This window comes from Anopheles cruzii, chromosome 3, assembly GCF_943734635.1.
Source record: "Anopheles cruzii chromosome 3, idAnoCruzAS_RS32_06, whole genome shotgun sequence".
NCBI classification, from domain to species: domain Eukaryota; kingdom Metazoa; phylum Arthropoda; class Insecta; order Diptera; family Culicidae; genus Anopheles; species Anopheles cruzii.
In genome coordinates, this window is record NC_069145.1 from 50,845,638 (window position 1) to 50,861,313 (window position 15,676).

At 46.4% G+C, this 15,676-nt stretch overlaps 1 protein-coding gene across 1 annotated transcript; it reads right to left on the reverse strand.

Moving 5' to 3' along the window:
• Positions 1 to 10,503: 10,503 nt before the first annotated feature.
• On the reverse strand, positions 10,504 to 13,989 carry LOC128271314 (zinc finger protein Noc). The gene is made up of 2 exons (XM_053008778.1): positions 13,480 to 13,989; positions 10,504 to 13,352 (listed from the first exon to the last, which is right to left on the reverse strand). The coding sequence occupies exons 1-2, from the start codon at positions 13,564 to 13,566 to the stop codon at positions 11,649 to 11,651; spliced, it is 1,791 nt and encodes a 596-aa protein (XP_052864738.1). The 5' UTR covers positions 13,567 to 13,989; the 3' UTR covers positions 10,504 to 11,648.
• Between the last annotated feature and the right edge of the window lie 1,687 nt (positions 13,990 to 15,676).

Genomic DNA, 15,676 nt, shown 5'->3' on the forward strand with positions numbered 1-15,676 from the left:
AATTCTCACTAAACAGGTGTGCACACAAAGTCAAACACACAAGCAAAAAAGTAAGATTTATTAGATAAAATGATAATGTTAAAAAAATGATAGATAATTAAATCTATCTATCCAAATACTAGGTCGTTGCGTTGAGATTCGGAATTTTTTAACACACAGAAAATGTTTATAAAATGTTAATGCGAGTTTCTATTTTATTCGAAGTATGTGCCATTGCTAGCTATACATTTCCCCTATCTCTCTGCTAAATCATGGATTCCCAGTCGAAAGAATTCTTCGACTTTTTAAGTAAACTAATTAGTCATTCCATTTCGACTTCTTCGTAGAAAAACGAAGGGCTGCTCAGCCAATTCGTGTCCCATCGATGAAAAAGAATGATATTCTTAAAGAACCAAGTCTGGTGAATAACGCGGGGAGGGATAGCAGCTCCCATCCAAGTGATTTGATAGTATCCTGAAACAGTTTTGTTTTTTGGGGCGCCTGGTGGCTGTTGCTACGGGCAACCAGGCGTCTCCATTAAAAAAAACAGTAATGGCTTTCTGGTCGTTTTCGATCAATGCATGGTTCAAATTGATCATTTGTTGTCAGTAGCGATCGGAATTAACGTTTTCATCAGATTTTAGGAGCTTGTGAAAAACCACACCTTTTTGTCCCACCAGAAAGTCCGTTTTTTAAAGTCCTACAAGGCATTTTTTTGTTAAGTCAAAATCGCCATTTTGAAATTTTTTAAAACAATCAAAGCACTGCGATCTTCCAAAATCAAGTCCCGACAAGCATTTGGTGCGATTCCGAAGCAGTTTTCTTCAACAGGAGCAGAAAAATAATAATCCACGCGAAACGTCATTTTCAGGGACAAAAGTTGACTTAGTTTAACCCTTTTAAAGATGGGTTGCAAATCGAAATATTTTGTTCTTCGACCTGAAATCATTTACGGATATCAACACAAAGTAATGATGAATGAACAGCAAAACAGGGAAGTCCCAATCGGCAAGTACAGCCTTCTTTTTAAAATTCCGAATCTCAACGCAACGACCTAGTAGATAATGCGTTTGGAACGAGACAATTAGGCATTTGATTAAGCACCAACTTAAAGTTTTGCTCTAAAGTTGATGCACTATCAGGGTTCAGGCTGACGACTTTCGCACAAAACCCGATTATGTTTTTGTTATTATATCACCATGCTTCACACATTCCTTGAACAATCTAAAAAAGTCAAAATCGTGGTTAACAAAGCTTTAACTCATACACAATTAGCAGTTTGGAAATGTGACCATGGTGATCTACGCCGATTCTAGTGAATTGGAGTACTAGATGAATCGTCGTGAATTTTGATCAAAGTCCCAACATTAACACCCTCTGTTCCAGTGAATCATAACCAAGCGAATGCTCCACTCTTTCTTTCTCTCTATGTTTGTCACTCCACATTAATCGATCGCCTTTTCGACCCAGCACGTCCAGCGACAGAAGCTAATTAATCCTGTGCCAAGACGGGTCCATCTTTTCACCTTCATACAGAATTTCCTAATTTGAAAATGACACCAATCAACGCCACAAAAACCATGTCCGACCGTACGAACCGTGAAGCCGAGCAACAGAAGCAACAACCGCTGACAGGCCACTACCGAGGGCCCTGTGTGTACCGTTATTGGAAGCAACAAACGCAGGGGCTATTTCATCAGCTCATAATTCGTGACATGAGTTAAAATTTTTGAAATTAATACGACGTGCAACACATACAGCAGGACAGAAACAGTGACAGCTCCTCCGATGCTCGAGATACCCGAAAACTCGGCAGTCCCTCTCTTTCTCCTTCTCCTTCCATCTCTATCTTTTCTCTTTCTCTGTTCCCCTTTGCCTTTTTCTCTCTTTCTCTCTATCTGTTGAAATCTCGCTCTCGATTCCAAGTCTTTTTTTTTTGGGAGACACTAAAACGTATAGGTTCCGCTACTAGTCCTTAACCGGTGCCTGGTGTGAAGGCCGTCGAGGAAGAAGAGACAGTGAGAGAACTGAAGCAGCTGTTGATGTCACATTTCATTTACAGTTTCGTTTAGCCTTCCCATTACTCCCGACCTGTCAAGTATTCAGCAGACCGGCTATTACGGTACCTCCAACGTCCCGTCCCCACCTAAACGGACAGGCAAGTCTGCGTTCTCTACGCCTTAGGTATTTGCACCTCTTCTGGTTTTCGCAGCAAGCATTGTGAGAGTTGTGAATGGTATACTCCATGTGACATATTTGATAGCTGCTACTTTTTTCTGCAGTTGCTGTCGGTTTCTTCATTGTCTTGTGTCTAAAGATGCAATGTTTCGACGAAGAGGTGAAATAGTTCGATCCTTCGCTTGTCACACTGCGCCGGAATATTATTCTACCCACGGTCCACGGTGCCGATTGCTGCTTGGAATGTTCAATCAATCACTGGCACTGAAATTAAATGATTCTGTTATGTAAATTCTAAACAGTAGCTGACAGTCCGACGGCCGCCAGAGTGACGTGAGTCGATAAAGTTACGAGAACCGGTTCCCCACCGGACTAAAAAGTGTAGCGAAGTGAATCAAGAAAGAAATCTAATGAAAGATGACAGGCCGAATTTCGACCGAGCACTCTGATCGGACGAACTTTTGTATTTTTATTCGGAACCTCTCCACTGATGGCAACGGATCGCCTTCGTCCCATCCTAAACACCACACGGCGGTGCCCGGTGAGCGAAAGAGTTGAAATTTGTGGCCGCCATAAATACGATTTTCATAAGCTACACTATCTCGGTTGGAAGTTAATGGCGTTAGCTCTGCCATTTAGTAGCGGCATGTAGACATAAATACCACGAACCGTGCGGTGAACCACTTTCGAGGATGTAGCGCACAATAGCAACAAATCACCAGGCCAATAAAATGCTAACTTTGAAACCCGCCAAGGATTGTTGAAGCGGCCGTCGCGGCCTCGAAGTAATTTTTATTGTTCCACTCCACGTTTTCGGGGGCATTTGAAGCCCAAAAATAACATACCGTGGTATCACTGTGCTGCAACCAACACACGAAGTGAGATATAAGTCGCTCATTTTGAGGCCGCACAACCGCAGGGTCATAAAAAAATATTTATTTACTTCATTTCCCTATTTATCACGTACCCAATCGAATTCAAAAGGGTAGATACGATTTGACGCCGGTTGCGACGACAGCCATCGTTCGCCATCATTTGTACGCGACAACGAAAATCAAATTAAGTTGATCTCTCCTCGCGGCTGAAAGACGATGAACAGTTGCTGAAGAAGCAAACGTCGTTCCACCTAATATCCTAATATCTACAGGGTGAATATAAAAAAATGCAACAAAGTAAAACGCCATATTTTTTTCATTTTTGATTCAATTTTTTTGAATGAAAGCAAAAAATGTCGGAAATTTCATAACATTTTAGAACAAATTAGGTTTGTTCGAATTGGCCACCTTTGGCACGAATTATGGCCTTCAAACGGCCAATGAAACCGTTACACGCTGCCCGCAAGTGGCTCTGCGGTATTTTGTCCCATTCTCGGCGAAGCGTTTGCTTGAGGTGATCGAAAGTTTGGTATTTTTTAGTTCAAACCTTGCTTTCTAAAATACCCCAGGCACAATAGTCCAACGGATTGGCATCCGGAGATTTTGGTACCCATTGTGCGGTGGAAATGAAGCGAGGAACCTCATTTTTTAACCATTCTTGGGTGGCGCGTGCTGAGTGCGATGGTGCTGAGTCCTGTTGGAATGTCCAAGGTCTGCGACCGAAATGTTTGCGTGCTCTAGGCTGCAATACACTCTTCAGAATATTTTGCGATAATATTCGGCATTTATTTTGACGCCACGATCGATTAATACGAGCGGATAGCGACCATCGGCTGTTATGGCGGCCCACACCCCCACCATGGCCGGCGTTTGAGTTCTGGTGGCCAACCGAAGGTGTAAATTTTCAGCTGACCTCTCTGGCAAGTAAACACGATCATTTTATTTGTTTACAAACTGCTGGATAACGAATGGTTTCTCATCGGAGAAAACCGAATTCGCCAGTTCACCACTTGCGGCCAAGCGAAGCAAGTCTTTGGCTCTTTCGAGTGTAACTTTTTTTTGTGCATCGGTAAGATCTTGCACTTTTTGGAACTTCAATGGCTTTATTTCAAGCTCATTTTGCAATATTTGCCGATTGGCATACTGCGATATGTTCAGCGCACGAGCCATTTTTCGGCCACTGCGACACGCATTTCGATGAAGTCGCTTCTTCACTTTTCGAACCATTTCTGGTGATGTTGCTGTTTTTTTTCGTTTACTTTCTTGACGTCAGGCTACGCCACCAGTATCACTGTAACGAGCGATGGTACGAGACACAAAAGATTTATTAACATTTAAATGCTGGAGGGCTCTAAAGATAGCCATTTGTGGTTTTCCAGCCAAATATAATGAAATCATACTGTTACGGTTGAGTTCCATCACGAATAACTTTTTTTCTGTAAAATTCCCACCAAAATGCTTTTGCACACTTATAAACAATATAATGAACTGTCACTGGTATAAATCTGACAGCTGTCGGACGAGAGGTTTCGAAATGACAGCAGTCTGAAGTTTGTTGCATTTTTTTATATTCACCCTGTATATCGTGATTGCTGAGTCAAGAATGTGTTGCTCTCAATGCTTAAACTGCCCCAACGATCACAAAATGGTGGTATGCAATTGAAAGGAGGAATTTGAATTTACAACCCAACCATTAAGTAAATCTCAATCCGACCAATTAAACCCACCATAAACCTTTCTGTAGATGTCCTGGTTCTGCTGATAGTTTTAGGCCCTTTTACTTTAGCGCGAGGCTTTACAACTCATAGCGTCTCCGAAAGTATAACTGATAAAGAAACGAAGGAGAAGAAGTGAAAGTATGAAATTTCCAAAACAAAATTGTACATTATCGGAATTTAACCGTGCAAAAGGTCACAACATTTCCTAGAACATTGCAAGCTTTCAAGAGTGTTTTCTACAGCTTTTACTTTTGACTGGCATGAACCAGAGACTCCCTTTACTGCTCGCGGTCATTTTTGCGTGGTTCTTGACGTCGCGGGCGCACGATCTTAAACGATGCTTAGGAGGTGGACTTCCGTCTCTCTGGACATCCCACGAAGGCCTTTGCGGTCTGGTTCGTCGGCAGTCATTCACATGACATGACTAGCCCACCGGAGCCTGGCAAAGCGTATAGAGGATGTACGACAGTGACAGGTCTTCGTATAGTAGCGACTTTTCCATCCTCATATACGAGGTCATAAATTAACTTTTTTGCATCTTCGTCTGGAACTATAACCTCAGCTACGAACGTCTCGACACGGGATGGTTACCAGCACTATAGCGCGAATTTCCTCCGTTTAGTCGTTGTTGGTGCTATTTAGTTTCTACTACCAGTTAGAAATGGCCTACTGTCTCTATGAAAAACTAATATGCAGCAAGACAATCCTGAAGTTTTAATGAAACAAATTTAAAAGTAATTAAAATGAAAGTTTGTAAGACAATGTAATGAAAAGGTAAAGTGAAGCAATCTATACTCATATTGACGTAACATCGAATAAAAAGTTCAATTCTTAAGTTTATTGAAACACCTGGACGAAACGGATTTGGTTTGGAAGTTTAAACTTTTTGTTTTAAAAGGTTAATTCATACCATTTTGTTATGCAAAACAATTTTGGTCAAATGTAAACCACGATTGGCTTGGCAGTAGCTCATTCGGTCGACATATTTTTGAGTGCGTTTTCGATTGTATCGGATCCTATTTTGGTAATAGCAACTTGAAGTTAAGTCTTGTGGTTGTCAATAGATGCACCAAACAGTCACTGGTTTTGGGTACATTGGTTTCTCTTGCACAATATGTGGGTTTTCCGAACCACAATACTGCTTATTAACATAGTCATCGAGATGGAAATGAGCTTCAATGAAATGTGCTTTTGACGAATGATTTGACGACCTACCACTTTGGAAATAAATTTTTCATATTTACCAATTTTCTGCAACCAAAACTGTATTTTATACAAAAATTTGGTGAATCAACCTTTCAAATAAATGTTCAAGCTTCGAAAAATATTCAGTCGTTTTTTTTTATAACCAAATGAAAAAGTAAATGCTTGTTCGACCACTCTACCATTCCATTATTAAACTACATTACCAGCACTAAATAATGCGACAGAAAGATTTCTTTAACAACTAACGTTGCAGCGTTGCAGTTTATATATGAAAATATGAACTTTTGCCTCAATACTACTTGCAAAGAAGATAGGTTGACAATTTTTTACAATTCTTCATTAAATTAGCCTAAAAATATGCTCTGTCGGCTATGCGCTCCGCGGGTACAAGCTTAACAGCTGCAACATTCAACGGCCCCGCGAAGGGCATGTCGAAGGAAAGTACTCGAGTTTGGAGCTCATGATTAAGCCATGTTATAATTGCATGCTTACACCGGCGCTATTCGTATTTTTACCTTTCTCCTCACCGTCATTCACCCAAACCGGGACCACCATTGGCCACACAGGCCTCGTGATGGTGTGGTCTCGCGTGCTGTTGCCTTTTGTTGGTTTCGATGACTGTTCAGTGACTTCGCAACCGCTTCGGCTGGCTGTGTGCTTCTTAGACCGCCATTCTCGACAGCTCGTTGAAATGTTGGCACCATCGGAAACCCACTACCGCACCACCCAAACGCACCCTGGCCCCCACCCCGTGACAGAGCGTCGTGTGAGAATAGTGTGTGTTGTGCTGCGCTTCACTTGCGCGCGCCGCGCCGCCTTCCTGTCACGCTGTCATCGTGCCAGTCCCGGACCGTGCTGCTGCTGCTGACGGTCCAACAGAGCGCGACCACCGTCGTTTTGTCGTCGCGTTGAGCGGCGGCGGGTCCCCTCAGGGGGCAGCTTTTAAGACAAACGCCTTTTCCCTCCGCGCGATCCGCTTGCCTTCCCACATGACGGGCGCGCGCGGTGCTGCTGCTCCCCATGTGCGCGCGATAATAATTCAAGACAGATTAATTTTTCCTACTGCCACCAGCGCTTTTTTGGCTTACACAGCGCAATTCACTGCCTGTCAGACCTGTCTGTTTGGTTGATATGTTTCTGCGTTTTACACCCCGGGGCCACCTAGCACGGACACGGAGATCAGCGGGGCGCGCACCAGCGGGGACGGAAAAAGGGAACCGCGCCCGGGCGCACCAACGGCACACACATACAGTGACACGCGGTGACAGCGCCACGACAAACCCGCGCTGCAGCCACCCCCCGCCCGCGGGCGTGGATCTGGTGAAACGAGCTGTAACATTAGTCAGCCCGTCGCAGCCCGGGGACGCTGGTGCTGGTGGCGTGTGTGTGTGACCGATGGTGGAAGAGTGTATAGCACTTTGAAGTGGAAGGTTGGCCAAGAAAGATTTATGTTTCCTTCAATTGGATTTTTCGTTCAACGCTAAGAAAATATGATGCCGAACGTCGAGTCAAAAATATGATACTATAACTCAAGGAAAAAGACGAGGAAACGTAAATACCAGCATGGGACACGATCACACCGGGGAATGGAATATGAGCTACATTCTAAAGCACGTTCGGCGCTTTAAAACACTACATTAACTCTCCGATCGCTTCCCCTTTGTCTAGGTCTATTTTTGATAGCTCCCGAGTAAAGGTGGGCTATTTGCAGATGGGGATAAGTTAGGCAAGTACTACTTAAGAGTTGCACATTTTATCGTTGAAATGACCGAGATGGTTAAATTGACTGTCGTCTGGTCGTGCCGCATAAAATGACAGTGTGTCTAAAAGCAAGTTTCGGTACATAAAAGCATAACAAATGTTAACCAACTTGTTTCCCCTTAATTGTCCTTTTTGGTGCAAATGTCACCAAGGCTTCACAGGAGACCATTTAGCCTCAAAAGAACGGTTGGTTCCGCTGCAGATGTTTTCCCTACCAACCTGTAGTGCCACATTGACGGCGCGAAAAGATGCACACAAATAATCTAGGTGAATAAATCATATTACATTTCCTAACGAGTTGCGGAAAACAGCCCCGCCTAGCTGACAAGAACCTTACATTATTTAATCATGTGCTCGCGTTCGCTCAATTTTAACACCACACCCTGCAGCAGCAAACGCCGCCGAGCCGTGCCGAGCCGAGCTGCAAACACGCTCAAACACCCTGTTTATCAGATCAAAGCGGGCGCAGCACGCAGAGTCCAGCAGAAGGGATCCAGTGAAAGAAAAGAGAGAAAAAGTGAGATATCATGATCTCTTCTGTGAGCCTTAACGCCGCCTGTCCAGTTGCCCCTTCGTGTGGCGGGAAACGGCGCACTCGGCCCAACGTCAATCCATTTTGTGCGACGGAGCGCAGCGAGAAAAATAACGACTGTATAATCGAAGATAATTACAGATAAATTTCAGTTTTCGCCTGCCCGAGGGACAGACGCGAACGCTACAACACTACGGTTGGGGTGTGGGGTTGGGTGGTGTTGTCGGCTTGCCACTATATCTTACGGCTAGGCAGCTCTCTCGTTCGCTCTCTCTCTCTCTCTCTCTCTCGTTCTCGCGGCGGCTTTCCATGTCTTCATCTTGATCTGGTCCACGCTCAGTGCTTGTCGTGAGTGATTAATGGTTTTGAAAAGTATCTTTGTCCGTGGGCCTTTTTGGAGCCTTTTTTATTCCCAGTGACTTGTGTTCGTTTTTTCCGGTTTTTATACCAGCGAGAGATGCTGCGAAAATGGCAATGCACGCCAACTGGTTGTGTTCGCCGCAGCTCAGGCGGCGGCGCAGCGGCACCTACTTTGATGTACGTAATCAACATGCTCGTTTATTGAGGCCCCGCGAACGAGACGGAAGATTAACCGGCACGATGTAAATGCATAAGATGGAGCAAAAGAGGGTCACACCACCACTACCCTTATGCTGTAAAGTTTATGCCGGATGGAGTTGCATCTGGAAAAGCATAATTCATTAGTTTCATCGTTTGCTTCGCGGTTTGATGCAAATCAACACAGCCAGTCGCTCTAAACCGTCCGATGGACATCGGGAAAGCCGCATTCTGTGTGAAACTCCTTCAAGTTGTCATAAAAAGATCACGAAACCCAAAGTCACAAAGTGCTTCTCAAAAATGCGCGCTTCTTCTATGATATGTTCTCATAACTAATATATGTGCAAACACATTTTCCGCAGCTCTGTTTAAAAAAACCAAGTGAGGAAAAACAAATTGAAAAATGCTGGATGGTGCAAAACACCAAACCATGATTTTAAAACAAGAGCAAAACTTATTCCGCAAGCTTGATAAACAAGTTGGACAGCCTGCAACATGCGCTGGCAACTGTCTGCTTTGCATCTGACTGTTTGCTCTGCAGTGCAGTGCCTCTCGGGGGGTGATAATTGAAAGGCTTGGTAATTAACTAATAAATAATGAAACATGATATCATTTTAAAATCATCCGTCCGTGCCATTTTATCGTTTCCTCCCGACTCGACATGCTTTTCGTCCTGCGCCGCCCTGGTCCATTCAATCCTACCTTCACTTCTCACACTTTCTTGACCTCGCGCACTCTTGTTGTCGTTTTGGTGCGTCGCCTTGGTCATCTCTCCCCCCGGGCCGGTTATTTATGCCGACGCCGCCGCCCGTAGGACAGTGGGGAAGTAGGGTTTCGCAGTGAATATTCCGCCCTCAAACTCGTCCTCCAAAGCTGCAACCCCGTTGGGGGCCCAGTTGTTGCCTGGAAGGGTAAGGAATTTTCGGAACTAAGAACACTAAGGTGGTGCTAAGAAGTTTTGCTGATTTGTTATTAATAAAGGATGAGGCCTTTTCTTTTATTTTCATACTTTTCTTTTTACCTTCTAGATTTATTACACCGTTCATAAATTCAATATTTTTCTCTTGCAAACGAGCTTGCGTGTTTTTCTCTTTCTCCTGAGCGTTCGTTTATACTTCCCTTCTTGCTCCCTCCTCCGGTTAGCCCACAAACCGTCGCTCCAAACATCATTTTTCTTTCCTGATTATGTGTTTTCTACATAGCTTTCACATCCTTTTACACTTCCGTCCGTCCACACAATCGGATTCTTTCATCTTTTTGGCCTACATGTTTCCGTTCGTTCGGAGACGCGTACATCGAACGTGTAAAGTTCGCTGATCCAACGACAGGGTTCTCTCTCGCTTGTGGTAGAGGTTACAACTTAACGCCAGATAGAAAAAAAAATCGAATAAACGGAAATAGTAGAGAGTAAATGTTGATGGAAGCAATGGCTTGTGTGGCCTCGTTGAGTGAACGATTATTTTTGCGCTATAAGTTGGATGATACGTTGACCACACTCAAACCAGTTCCTCTCATCGTTGTGCCAGCCTATAACTGCGGTGCCAGCCCACACGGCACATAACAACGGATATAACAGCCTCCTACCGCGACAATTTTGACAGTAAAGCGATCAGTAGGTGTCAAAAGCGTTGTGGGTCAGCAGACCCATAACGTGTTACGCGTAACAGTTATGCACAGTGTGGCAGCGCAGTAAGAAATGCATTGGTATTTTATGTTGGCATAAAAACGCAACATAAGAAACTATTGAATTAACAAACAAAAATGCCTGCGTAACCAGCCACAGGCAACAGGGCAAGAATATTGTTAAGAAGCACAACGTGTTTAGGTATCGCAAATACTCAAATATTAAACCAAGTAAAGGATAGTGTTGAGAACATAAAGAATGGTTTTTATTTGTAACTTAAACAGGCGCGTGTTCCTACGTTGTGAGTTTTAGTTGAAGTGTGCTGATTGACTGACAGATGTGACCGGCAAAAAGAGAGGTGAATTTTTGGTGAAGTTGTCAACTGACGGGTGGTGTGTTCAAAGACGGAAGGGGCCTAATGGTTGGTGAACAATTAGGGCGTGACGGTAATTTGACATAACTTTGAATGTAGTTTCAACTAAACAGTTGTGCAAACAGATAGATATGACTGTCTATCCTGATAAAAAAGAATCAGTATACATCGGCATCGGCAGTAACGATTTCTCAATTTGTTCAACACCCTTTTTCTTATCCTCTCCCCGGCTGCAGTGATTGTAGAAAAGCCACACTAATTTGGAAAACATGAACTACCACTCATGTCACTGTGTGGTGCAAGCTTCTTCTGGACCTAAAAACGAGCTATTCCGGTCATGCACAGCGGCGGTCATGTCATGCAAATCTCGGTCGGTCATGTACGTTGAATGTCAATTTGATTTCCATTCTCGATTCAAATGCATGGAACACCAGTCTTAGGGACAAGCCGTGATTGGGACCCTTTGGATGCGTTAGCTGCCTCTATGCTGCTGTTCTGTTGCGCATCATCCTTTTTACGGAGTAAACTATTTCAAATCCATTACATCCTTTAACAACGCGCCCCTTCTTGTGATTCTCTTAGCGTGTGTGATTTTGAGTTTTGTTCGTTCGTTCCTTCCCTACGTGTGTTTTGACGATTGAAGAATAAGTTTAATATCACAGTTGATAGAACAAACACACACACGACCTTAGACACCCCGCCACCCCCCTCTATATGTGTGTGTCTTGTCACAGGCTGGTCATATTTTCGGTTTTGTCGCGCGTACAACCCGTGCGTAGCTTGCCCGTCGTCGTCCCCGTGGGTCGTTCTCTTAAATACTTGTCTCGCTCTCGCCGAGGGCGGTCTACTGGTGCACTGCGGCACCCATCCGCTGGCCGTAGAGGGCGGCTGCGTAGGGTGAATAGTACTGCCCGAAGGCAGCGGCGGCTGGATTGAAGGCAGCCGCACTGTACGGCGATCCGGGCAGACCGGTTGGCAACGATCCTGGCTTCACGTACGGATGATACCGAGCGGCTGACAGTGGGCTGAGCGGTGGATTGGGGTATCCTCGATGGTGATGCATTGAGGTCGGCGGAAAGATGCCACTCAGCGGCATCAGCTGCTGCTGTAGGGCCAACGCGGCTGGATCGGACAGGTTGGCAGTGTGGGAGCGCAGGTGCGACAGCAGTTCATCGGTGGTGTTGAACCGCTTACCGCAATACGAATCTCCTACCACCCAGTTGCACATGTACGGTCGACCGCCGGAACCACCGCTCCCGGTGGGTGGCGGCTGTCCTACACCGCCGCCTCCAGAGTTGGCCGCCGCAACGGCGGCCGCGGCAGCTGCGGCTGCAGCGGCATGTGTCGGATAACCCGGATAACCCGACGGAGGCATGGAGCTAAGGGCCATGGCCATGTACTTTTGGTGGTCGCACTGTGTGCACCCGGCCGGACACTGGCTACCCATCATCATCTGGTGGTTGTGGGCCGAGAACTGACAGCCGGTGCAGTATGGGTCCTTGCAGATCGGAACCAGCGTCTCGCCACCCGACGGAGTCTTAACACGCGTGTAGCTGAGATACGGGTTGGCACCGGCGGCCGTTGCCGCAGCAGCCGCCGCTGCTGCTCCGGAGTACCCGGCTGCGGCAAGCATGGCCGCGTGATGATGGCTGAAGGCGCCGGCGAACGGTGGTCGGAACGCGGGATTCGTGTGATCGATGCCCGATGGACTGGGCAAGCCGGCCACACTGATGCCGTAGGCGCTCGTTTTGTAGTGCGCCGAAGGTGGCAACTGACCGGCCAGTTGCTGCTCCTTGGACGTATGCAACGATAACATGCCCGACGACGGACTGTTGGAAGAGCTGTGGCCTCCACTGCCGCTGGAACCACTTTTTTCACGATCACTCGGCGTACCTCGGCGATTACCATCCGGAGTGTTACATTTGTTGCTCACAGACTCACCACCACCCAACCCGCCGCCGCCGCCGAGTCCACTTTCCATGCTCTTCACACTTGCACTGCCAACGCGGCCACTAGAGGACATGGGCGAGTCGGCACTGCCACGGGGCGAAAGGGCTCGCTGCTCCTTCCGACCGTCACCGGCCACCAACAGATGGTTGTTATTATTATTGATTTGGCTCACACTGTTGTTGTTCAACACGTCACTTCCACTGCTCATCTTCGACGATGGACGATCGTCGATCAACGACGACGACGCCGTCGGCGGCGCCACCGACACCGACTTGCTAAGGTTCACTTTCGTTGTCAGCACGTTCATCTCGTAGGGCTTGAACCCGAGCTTGATCTCCGGCGACGCGTCCGATTTGTCCGTCTTCACCGACGACGGCGAGCGGGACGCGGACGAGGAGTGCGACGTCGGATCGACCGATGACGAGGCCGACGAGTTGCTGCCAGAAGATGAGGTGCTGTTGTTGCTGTTCGAGGAGGCCGATTTCTTGTTCTTATCCGACGGTGAAACCAGCGACTTGACGGTGATGTTGCCCGGATCTGCTCCGATCTGGCTGCAAGTTTGCGCCAGCAACGCCAGGGGACTTTTCTTCGCGTCCAACTGCACACACACACACACACACGATGGAGCATGAGGAAGACACAATGGGAAGAAATGATGCGGTTAGAGTAACACACTCGTTGGGTCATCGCTATATGGTTGCTTGGATCAACTTTGATTTACTTACCGTGGTTGGCAGCGGAGAAAGGTAATCCGGCTGAAGATATTGATTATTTCCGACTTGCAACATTGTGGTACCTTCAAGTATCACCATTTGGGCTTACGGTGGTACTGACAACAATTATTCAAATCCACTTCTAGCACGGTTGGACGCAGGACTGGCAGGACACTCTACCAGACGGTGTTCACCACCAACATTAAACCTTAATACTTGTGTCGTTAAGTTTGCTTCACTTTGTTTCCTCCCTCTCTGCACGTCTCAGAAACGCTCTTACGCTTGCGCGGGCTGCTGTTTACACTTTTGATTATTTTACGGTAATTTGCGCACGAAACTTTGCGTCAACACAACATTTTTTGGTCACAAAAACAACATAAAATCACTCCACAATTCTTGATTCGTCTGCGACTTGAAATATTTCAAATATTCTGTGGTTCTACTTGGATTGGAAGCACATATTTTTTCCACTCGCAACACCTTCAATCAACTCACATCGTTGGCTCCTGAAGCGACTGCAATTTTTTTGTTTGCCACTGTTTCACAGTCACAGAGTGACACGTGACACGTTGATACTTTTGTCACGAACAATCGGCGACGAGGCGCTTATTTGCAGTACGACGTCTGCTTTGATGGAAAAGTCAGACACGATGTCTTCTTTCAGTAACAGATAATTAACATTAAATATTTGAGCGAGCCAGCACCACAAACACCACACTTTGCATAGTGATACGCTCTTTTGGTCGTGATGTTTGCACAATCATTTCCAGCTCTATCGTCGAACACCAACGTCGAACCGCCCGGTACCGTAATACGGCATAATGTCGTCAGCACATGTCACACCACATTCCGATTGGCAGATACGGAGCAACGACAAGTTTCGTTTCACATAATGTACTTTTGTTGGTCCTTCAAAGCACCACACCACTGTACATATGTTTCGAGAGGGAGCAGTAGTAATCCACAATGCGGTGCAATGCAATATTCACTGTAAAGACTCAGCAGAGGCAGAGCAAGAATCGTTGCCACTCGAAGAATTGTTGCCAAGAACCGATGCACGTCAAAGTTAAACTCGTACTGGGAACATGTTTCACCACAATGACCAACAAACCCACGTCAGACACTAGCTTAGTTGGTGTGCGTTAAGGAGAAATTTCATAATGGATGCCCTGTTGATTAATGGCCCGATTCGACCAATCACAATGCAGTAGTAGCTTTACCCCTCCGGCACGGGATTTCACGCACACTCACGCACCCGTGGCATGCCCTGCGGGGAGAGCGAGAGCGCCCTGCCTTCTAACTCGCTTACTCCAGTGGCTGAGTGTCGAGTGGCTGAGAATTTCTCTCTGAGCGAATCGCACGCTCTCTCTATCAGCTCGCTCTCACGAGAGAAAATGAACACACGCACACAGTTGCACGGTGCTTCGTCGGCTTTGTGTTGTTTTTTGCCGCGCTCGTCGGTGCGCAATAAAGAGATTTCTTTGAACACCGAACGACCGAATAAGAAAAATGTGGAAACAACCATGAAAAGTAAACAAAAGTGAGCAATATTCTGAGAAAACCACTCAACTCAACACGTCAAGCATAAATTTAAACAAAGCCCAAACGAAGCCGCTCTTCGACTGCCGCCGTACGGGGAATGGTTCGCGCGCGGTAGGTGAAGGGCCTAGACAGACCAGTTGTGTGTGCACTTTCATACCCATCCACACATACGCACCGCACCCACACTGTCGTGCACGGTCGGTCGAAAATGATGATGGCCCGTGGTGATGCGTGTATGCACACTCTTTCACACCCGGGCTCCGCCGCCGCCGCTTTGCCTATCGTCATGTCTCGCCGTGTGTCGTTTTGCGGCTCGTTTATTATTATTATTATTGTTATTTCGCTTCCCTTTCTTCTTTTCCCGGTCGTGCAGAGAACGGTTTACAGCCCATTTTGCCGCCGCCTATGATGCCGCTTCCAGCGGCAGCAGGGAAACAGCGTTTGTGGTCTGCTGCTCAGAGCAAGCGCTTTGCGGGAGATCGGTGGCACGCACGAAAAAGGTACATCAAACATGACAGACCGTGCTCACCAGGACGAGCAGCCCGGTTGGCCTCAAAAAGGTACTGTCTTCCGCACTATTCTATCTTAGAGTCGCGTGTTTATTTAGTTGATGCATAAAGGTATACGATTGATGAGGTTGCGTGACTTGGGACCTCATCACACACTA